The 10,118-nt window shown below is 36.7% G+C and overlaps 1 protein-coding gene across 2 annotated transcripts in view; it reads right to left on the bottom strand.

Moving 5' to 3' along the window:
• The window catches only part of OXNAD1 (oxidoreductase NAD binding domain containing 1), a 58,185-nt gene that overhangs the window by 15,376 nt on the left and 32,691 nt on the right, over positions 1-10,118 (bottom strand). For both annotated transcript variants that reach the window (XM_072412449.1, XM_072412451.1), the window contains 2 exons: positions 7,737-7,878; positions 1,948-2,190 (listed from right to left, as the gene is read on the bottom strand). In XM_072412449.1, the coding sequence (XP_072268550.1) occupies positions 1,948-2,190; positions 7,737-7,878 (385 nt within the window). The remainder of the gene's footprint in view (positions 1-1,947; positions 2,191-7,736; positions 7,879-10,118) is intronic.

Raw genomic sequence — 10,118 nt, forward strand, 5'->3', positions numbered from 1 at the left:
TCATCTAATGACCTACTAATGACTTCCTCACTCAAAGCCTTGTCACACGCACGGCACCAAGACTTTTCTAGATCTGCCCTGACTTTCTGGACTCTCTTCCTCTTCCTTTTTGGCTTGCTCCTAATTTCTGCTCATTTAAAAGAGCATTCAAAACCTATCTTTTTGAACTTGCTTAGCTATTTTCTTCTGTTACTTAATCCCTCACTACTTCCCACCACTACATAACTCCTCTCCTGTTGCCTGATACTTCCTCCCCATAGATTGTAAGCTCTGTATCTGTCTGTCATTTGCAACCCCTATTTAATGTACAGCGCTGCGTAATATGTTGGCGCTATTTCATAATAAATAGAGCTAAAACGCCCATAACACTTTACCCTTTATATGTGAATGCACAGAGAAGGTGTTTGAAAGTGAATGGTGAAATGAACAGTCATTTAACATAAAAATAATGACTACAGGTAAATGTTTAGTACTATAAGAAACTTTCTTCTTCATGCAATATTAAGTCTGATTTACTTTACAACAAAGATGCAACCATTTTTACAGATTAAATTAATAAAATAAAACATAAGGAAATATGTAAAACATCATGAATAAGGATAGTGGCTTATTGTTGTAATGTCGGCATATTTGGCAAGTCAACAACTTGTTAAAATTACTTTGAGGTGCTGAAACCAAAGCATATATTTTTGTTATGTGTGGCTCCCTGAAGTTCATTTTACACAAATATGTGCACTACTGAAATGCTTCAGTACTCCAACAGAGAATAGGCAGACATTGCCAGTAATTATTGAGTGATTGACTGTACAGGCAATGACTGTATTATAATAGAACTTCTCTATGAAGTTGATTCTTCTAATCTTGGTCCATTTTCATAATTAATTTATGGAGCTAAAATACAAAACTTTTAGAGTCTATTACACCTATATGAGCCATATTGAACATTCCATTCTAAAACCATGGGTATCAATATGGCATTAAGTCTGCTGCCCCCACTTTGCAGCTCTAACACTTCCATTGTTCTGAGAACATATTCCACAAGACCACAAAATAATGAAGTTGTGTGAAATTGTGCAAATTCAGAGAAAAAAGAATTTGTGAGGAAAAGTACTGAAGATGGGGAAAAAGGCCTGACTTGAGTGACATTTCAATTTACCCAAAGGCTGCTCCAATAGGGTCGAGGTCATAGCCCCAGTGCAGGCCACCTATGTTCTTCCACACCAAATTCGTAAAATCGTGCTTTTGAACACAGGATACAGTAATACTGGTACAGAATAGGGCCTCCACAAACAGCTGCCACAACGCTGCCACAAGGCTGAAAGCAAAAAAATTGTCTAAAATGGTCCAACTTTACCCTACACTGGTAACACTTAAACATAATTTGTACTGTCATATAAATACAACAACACCTAGGCCACATAGAAGAAGTGATGGTCAGTTATCCTAAGACTTTGGACATAGGGCAAGTGTATCTTCTCCAGGCTAGGAGAGCTTTAATAAATCAGGCGCATAGTATACTACACAGTAGTTTTGTTTTTGATATTTTTGTTTTAATTACAGACCCAGATCAGGCAACGGTACAGAGATGTATCATTATAATATACTCTCAGGGCCTATGAAAATATCTTTATGCTGCTTTGCTCATAATTAGTAACATCAATCTAACTTCATCCTTCTGCAATCAGTTATCTAACTTCAACACTTTCCGCATCTCAGATCCATAACAAGCATGTCTGTAGTGCCAACATGTGCATACAACTGGACTGGAGGGAGCCAAGGGATGCAGAGATTTTTTTTGATGTTACGTTTACCTTTAATGTCTCAAAAGCTTATGATTTATAGCTTGTGGTCTGGTTCATTTCACCTCTAAGTATTACTGTAATATTCTACCACAAAATGTGTTACTTAACTCAAATTCAGTGTATTTGATACATATTATGTGGTTACCTTAAAAAGTAATTCACTAGTGTTCTTGGCACAGTAATAGAGCTTTACACTCCCCATTCGGAAACCTTTGCCTGTTGTCTCTAAGGCTTTGTGAAGGTCAGCAACATGTAGGAGTATAGAAAACAAAGGATTGATTCCTACTCCACCAGCGATTAAGACCAGATCCACCGGAGAGTCTGTTGCCTGTGGATCAAAGAAGAACTCTCCTCCTACTCGTAATGCTACTTCAGAGCCCAGAGAACACTGTGAGAGGAAAATGAAGACAAATAAATAGTAAAGGGTCATAACAGAGGAAACGTGTGCAAGTAAGACAAGCATATAAGTACCATGTATATAAATATGTCTGTATATAGGTGTTTATAAATGTACAGTGCTGCATATGTTCTAAATACAGTTTCATAATATTAATAATACATTTTGTATATATATATATATATATATATATATATATATATATATATACATACATACATACATACACACACACAAAAACACACAGATATAAACACACAAACACACACTGAACAATGTATCTCTGGTTCTGCATGTTTATGATTTTAAATGATTAATGATTAGGCATGAATAAGGAGGGGGTCTTTGGTTAATGTGCAGACCATTTATTTTAAGTGGAAGGTCTGCTATAAAACTATTTATTATCCAGAATACTGTACTACACCATCCTGTAGTATTTTAACACAAGTCACAGTTATACTGCAGTTGGGAGTTGTTTTTTAAATCATTTACCTTCCTAATGACTCCCTTTATTGGTATAGAGAACGCATTATCCACCCCCAACCATACCAATATGCCTGATTATTTTTACACCAGGAATCATTAAGACTCCCACAATATCTGGAGAGCAACAATGTCCTGTGACTTTATGAAAGTGGAGTCATCATTATATGTTGTATGCCAGGAAGCCTGTGTTCTCATATTTAAATAGAATCCAAACCTAAAGAACCTTTTTTTGTGTGTGGTTAGCCATCAACACATATGTCCAAATGCAAGCAACTTATACTTCTGTTTTTTTTTTGTTTGTGTCATGTTATTGCTTTTTGTTTGAAGTATAAAACAAATATCCTAATACATCATGTATATTGTGGAATAGTTTCCTGTCAAACAGCCTAGAACATATACAATTTACTGTACATGTTAATTAATGGATTCATTATCAAATATAATTTTCAGCAAGGCCATAGCAAATTGAAAATCTAAATACAATTTATGTTCATGTAGGATTTAATAAACATTTCCCCCCTCAGCTATGTGATGGAAGTAAAGGACCAATATCCTCCATCTGTAACTTGGAAGATGGATATCTCCCATCTGCAACCGGTTGTAGGAATAACATGGCATTGGACAAGTAAAACACTTGGCAATGAAGCCTGCTGGCATGGCCACAATGATTCCATGTTTTTCATAGTCTTTGCCATTGTGTCTGCCTGCTCATCACACATGAGGATGTTTATGCATTTAAATTGTTGTTGCCAATTGCAGATAAATACATTCCAGCTCCTTTTCAGAGCAGGTGTGAAAATCAAAGCAACTATTTCATTGGCTGCATTGACCAACACTTTTTTTCACATTTAAGCCAACAATTTTGTTTTGGTATTGGACAGATTACAGAGGGATCAGAACTATTGTCAAGTTGTTATTGCATCCTGAACATGACAACAGAATCACTAAAGACATTCAGCATAGTTATCCTATAGTTATTTTTATTTTAAAATGTATATACTGTTATCAAAAGGCAAATGAAACTCCAGGTACAGAAAACACTTATGAGGAACTTTTCTCTAGCAATAAGGCATGGCTATATCTTTGAGCTGTAAAGAAAAATAACTAAAGCTGGGTACACGTGCAATAATTGTCGTTCAAAAGAATCTTTCACGATCCTTTCCAAGGACTAAGGACTGCATGATGCATGAACCAGTGCTGTACATACAACACCGTTCTGCTCAATAGAGAGGGGAGGGGGGGAAAGACGGCGCAGCACCCTGCTGCACGTTCTCCCCCTTCCCTTGCATTAGGATCGCTCATCGTCCATCGTCCATGGATCTGCCAGGATGGTCGTTCGGACGATGGGCGCTGTACACACACCAGATTCTGGTCCGATATCAGCCCTGAGACGATTATCGGGCCACAACCATTGGACGTGTGTACGTAGCTTAAGACTGCACATAAACAATCGTGATAAACATTACTGCAGATTTCTTTTGTGAAACCAAATAGTGGAGAAATTCTGGTCTAATGACAATCCACAAGAGATTTTGAGAGTTATATTGGAGTTTACATTGCACTCAAATGGCCATTTGTGATAGAAGGCCACTGGGCCTATAACATGTGGCTATTGTACATGTTTAGGCCTTTTACAAAAGCCTCTATCAGGACACATATGATTGTCATTAGGGCTTTGCCAAAAATAAAGAAACAAGTCATGAAGTCAGGGTGGAGGGCTGACTAGCTAATGTAGAAGGGAAAGAGACAACCTCACTTAGAAACAGAAAGTGTGACCTCTGAATATAGTGTATGCGTGAACTTGGTTGTGGACCAGTAAAAGGATCTAGACCTATTTAAAATCTACTGTTAGATTAAAATGTAATCGGTGCAAAGTCTTGTGCCGCTCTCTCTGAAGCAGCAGACTGAGCAGCCTACCCAGCTGAATAGAATGTGATTGAGAAAGTAATGTTCACTTAACCCATAAACCCAAGACCTCATGGAGGGTTGGGAGATGGTGTCAGACGTGGGTAACTTTACCAAACCTGTTAAAGAGGTAGCCCTGCAATCCACCAATTCAAGTTTTTGCTGAACTACATGTTTGAAAGAATACAAGAACTTACAAAGGACCACAAAGTATTCCAAAGTTACTTCAAGACAACGCACAAAATTGTCTGTAGTAGAGATGGAATGAGTACGAAAATGTCTTTTGTTCTAGGGAGCTTGGCTAGTTATGGCAACAACAATAACAAAAATATGGTAGCTGGAGAGTGCTTTAAAAACCATGAACCGAAACACCAATAGCTGGAGCAGTGAATGAACTAGTGACACAAGGTCAGAGGGTGTCTGAAATGTGCAAGATTTTGACAATCCGTTTCATTTTTTGTATTATTTAAACTTATCTGCACACTCCTCTGACGGCGTCCCTCGTGGCAGGTACAAGGCTCCACCCCCCTACAATAGATGCCTCTCCTGTCTATGATGGTGTGATGCTTCTGCCCTTAGGCATCTTCAGCCATCTTACAATAGGGAGGACGCCGGTGGACAGTGGGGCAACATTCAGGCTTCACATAGGGAGGACGCCGGTGGATAGTGGGGCAACATTCAGGCTTCAATGTGAAGCCTGGTTCCAAATGCAACGAGAGTCCCCCTCCACCCAACTGCCCTTTGATATTTGATAATTACTGGTATTGGAGCAGAGGGTATCTACTTGGTAATGCACCACGGATTCACTAAATGGTCACCGTTTGTATAACGAACTTCTTTCAATTATTATTCTTTTTCTTTTATTTTTTCTTGCACATTGACAATGACGGAGAAACACTTATGTGTAGTCTTTGCCCGCTTGGATTTGTATATACATGCTCTTGTATTTTTACTTACACACCTCTATAATGGATTGTTTAATTGCAGCAAATGCACATCAGGTGGTGGAGTAAGGGTTTGAGTTAGTTTATACACTCTTTGGTGAATTTGGTTTTTATACCTAAATATACTGTAAAATTCAGATAGGAAAAGATTGGCCTGGCGAAACCGTTGAGGTCCCTAGGTGCAATTTGAGCATCACCTCTTGCCCCACCTCGTTCTGCCTGCAACCTCTTGAAATCTGAGTGGAGTTGGCAAAATAATTAGTAAAAAATGTTTGAAACACTGTGATTATGCTGTTAGATTAATTTATTGATGTATCTGTTTACAATTTATATGTGTTTCTAATTGTAGAACCATGTGTTTCTAATTGTAGAACCATGTGTTCCTGAAGAAGTGGGCGAGTTCCACGAAACGTGTAGAGTTTTTGGTGGTTATGTCATTAGATGCACATTGTTAGATTAAAAAGCATGTGTTACATATGTGATTTGTTTTTAAGGATTTGTATTAACGTTATAAATTTTATTATGTGAAATGGTAATTATTGGAAACTGATTTATATTTTGCCTTGAAAGTCCCCCTTTTACCTCTTTTGGTTTCAGAAAATTAACTATATTGTGATGTGGCAAGTAGATTGGGAATTTTATCCTTGTTAAGATGTTCCAGCCCTCTCTTTTTCTTTTGTACAGAAGGTAGGGGATTGTAATTCAACTACCCTTCAGTTTGACAATAAAGTTCTTTTTAAAGTGTTCTAATTATTTACATTATCATTATTATTATTATTATTATTATTAATAAAATATTAAACAAAATGTTACTAGACTTCAGGAAGATTTAACACTGCTCATTGTTGGTGAACAAAAGTATTCTTTACTGCTAGTATTAATAGGAAAATAACTTTTTCACAGGGAGATGATTAGTATTGTGCTACTATTCTAGCTATTCCTAGGCACTCAAATACAATAACACACATTATGCAATAACAAATTGGTGATAACTAAATCTTTTTCAGAATTTGTTCTATTAAGAAGAATCTGTTTTCCATAGTGCGGTGACTTAAAGGTTGCTGACTGTCTCTAGGGAGTTCCACACATCAACAATTTAAAATAGAAAGTTCCCATGCTAATTAGGTAGGGAATGTATGTTTTTAAACTATAAGATAAGGGAGAGAACTGTAAAATAACTTCTTGTGGTCTTCTGTAGTGCCCTTTCAATAAAAATAAACACCTGGATGTCCAACTAAATTTACAATTGTAAGCTGTGGATTTATTTGGTAAAATCAGGAAACATAATTAGGCGTTTCTACATGACAATCCAGTGTATTTTAAGTAAAATGAAACAGACAACCCCATTCAATCTGAAACCATAGAAGCTAACTCCAGTTCATGCAATAATGACTGTGCTTAATGTTATTTTTTTTTCTACATGCAGATTCATTTGTGCACCGTTGTTTGTTATTTATTATAAGGAGACAGGGAAGAAAGTAACTCAATGTACACCTGAGAGAACGTAAAGCTCAACTAAACCTAAAAAAAAACATAAAAAAATCTAATAGCAAACGGTTTTATTAAGTGACTACTTATTGATGGGCTACCCAATAGCCCTTCCTCTTGTCTCTGAATTCAGCCAATAGACAATGTAAAGATGGATTGCTGGACCCCAAGATAGGTATATATAGCTCTCTATTCATCGGTCTGACTCAAATCTCAATTTTCTTCAAAACTATCTTCATTTGCCCCATACAATGTCACAAAAACAGCATCAGTGCTACTATATCAGGGCTTATACTGTAGTAGAGTACATACATATATGCTGGACCAATGAAATTCTACATATTTGAGAACATAAGGACATGTACAGTCCATCTACAGGCTGGTTTTCAAACATGTAAATTTAGTTCCAATAATAATTGCTGTTACAACTTACATGGGGTTAATTTTGGGCCTTGCTGGGCTAATATTATAAACCCTTAGCGGTCCAAATCCGACTCTTTAGAAGCACTGTTTTGTATATTGTATTGTATGCATTTGAAAGGTAACCCATTTAATGGGTTAGAAAATTATGAAGAGTGAAGGCCAAACATGGACAACTCTGCTTTAAAATACATCAAAATCCTGGAAAACAGCAAATAATGATAAATATATAAGAAATTACACTATTCTTCAACTCTAGCATTACCAATTCTGGGATGTGTCACCATTATTTACCTGTGTATGAATCCAGTAGGCAGGTGGATGTAAGTTGTACTTTACTGCAAGCTCTAGTACCCCTTCTTTCTGTAGAAGTCCTGGACTCGAGCAAATGGAGAAACCACCAACTTTAGGAACTCCAGGAATAAAGAAATCTACCCTGGAAAAAAATGAAAAGTTCTTATTTTGAATTAAGTGTTGTACCCAGCTAATTTAGAAAATGTGCACATCCTGCTTAAACTGCATATGCAAAGTGCTGAAACAATTAAACTGTGGTACGCATGCCCAGAGGTTGAAACATCCCCAGCAGGTCAATTAGAATTGCAGTGGCAACGGCAGCATGAGAGCGACATGACACATCAGCTGTTACAGTTCTTTGGCAGGTAACTGCTATAATGTGCAAATATGTTGCGCATACTCGCACATTATGGCTAAACCCAGGGCACTGGCAACATAGTTTATTTACGCTTTATTGAAATTTAAGAAATAGTTTTTCAGTATTTTAATTCTAAAGTTTTATTAACATACACTGTAATCCTACAACGCTGATCCTTGTGCAGGCATCTCCTGTTACATGACGACAAGTGTCTCCCAATTGCACTCCTGGAAAATCCCAACTTCACCTGTACCCCTGACTGAGATGACCAGCAGCAATGCCAACACACATTGAGTGGCATAGTTCACTCTTGTCACTAACAGCAAGTGGGTCCAAAGCAAAGTCTGATTTCATTTGGCATAGAGGAGTCCGAACCATGAAAGATGACTTTTACGATAGGTTACTAAATTTTTCTCTAATAATAAACCATATATAAGATTTATAAAACTCATATTTTATTAGGCTGTACTGTAACTAGAATTTGTTTTCAGTGTATGACTTGATGAGCCCTATTTTTTGGACATCGAGCATGTACAGTCTATGCCCATTTGACATTCCTGACTCCATTACACCCAACTGGCAAATAACTAGAATTTGCAATGGCAAGAAAAGCCGGGCTCATATCCAAACAATGTCAACACAATCCTAATATAATAAAAGAAACAAAGTATACCATAAAATTTTATTTTACAGCTGTATTTAAGCTAGCTAAATTGACTTTATTTGTATAGTAATAAGAAACATGTGGTGCACACATAAATTAACAAGCTAAGATACAATGACGCAAAACAGCCTTTTCAAATGGCTTGGCACCAGAAAGAGAAAAAAAATATAAAAATAAATATATTTTTTTTTTAACAGGAACAATGATCATAAGGTTTTGCAAAATCATTGAAAAAGAACCAGAATGTAATCTTACAATTCACGGTAAACTATAAATAACCGCACTACTACACAAAAGCATTGTTTTTCTTAATTAATTGAATCTGCAGACTCATTATCAGTCCTAACTCCGGAAGGTCGTTGGATCTAATAATTTCCATGACCCAAATAACAAAATTAGGTGGATTTTTTTTAATCTCTGTTATACTTTCTTAGTCCTGGCAAGGATATATTTTAAAACATTCATTCTTTATTCTAAATTAAAGAACTTATCTGTAAAAGAAATGTACTGCTATAAATATTTTTGCTGACAGTTCCCTAAATATAAAACTGTATGGCTTGGACATAATATAGTAGAATTAGACTACGGCGCCCTCTTGTGTTAATTAATATAAAGCAAGACTATTTAAGCAAAGTTGTATCAATAAAAGTCATGCCTATTATTATTATTATTATCATCATCAGCAATATCAAAGCAGGAAGAATGGATTTACATGCAAGTATAAATCAGATTATTAAAGATGTACTAAATAAGAACATGTTCTAGCAAATACCCGCCACTTGACAGACCTTTGCTACTACTTCCTCAAAAAAAAAAAATTATTACATATCAGTGTTCTCCCCAGAAATTTATTTCAGCCGGGTGGTAGGAAGCTGTAGCCAGGTGGTAAAAATGAGGGTGTGGCAAAACACGGCAAATTTAGTGCTCCCAGTTGTTTATGCCATGGGTATCTAGTAACCTCTTATTGTTTCAGTGTTCTACCTTCTCCCAATTATTTGTTACAACTTTGCAATGCCTGCCCCATTAGTATATCCAATTTTTCTATTCTATGTATTTTGCCACAACTGTCCTATGCTGTGTATTGTGACCCAACTTACTAGTGTTCTAAGTTTTAAGAGTGTCCTTTGTAGTAGTGTAATAGTATAATGAATGTGGTGTAACAAGTTGGGCTTAGCTCATATTAGCAGCAAAAAACATTTACCCATTCTGAGTGACTTCTGGCAACTGCTAGGCACCTGGGGTTGGTAACAGGCGGTAAGTGCCGGGCACCTAGGATTAATAACAGGGGGTAAGTGCTGGGCACCTAGGATTGGTAACAGGCGGTAAATTCTAGGCACCTAGGATTGGTAACAGGCGGTAA

This window comes from Pyxicephalus adspersus, chromosome 5 (genome assembly GCF_032062135.1).
Source record: "Pyxicephalus adspersus chromosome 5, UCB_Pads_2.0, whole genome shotgun sequence".
In the NCBI taxonomy this organism is placed as follows: domain Eukaryota; kingdom Metazoa; phylum Chordata; class Amphibia; order Anura; family Pyxicephalidae; genus Pyxicephalus; species Pyxicephalus adspersus.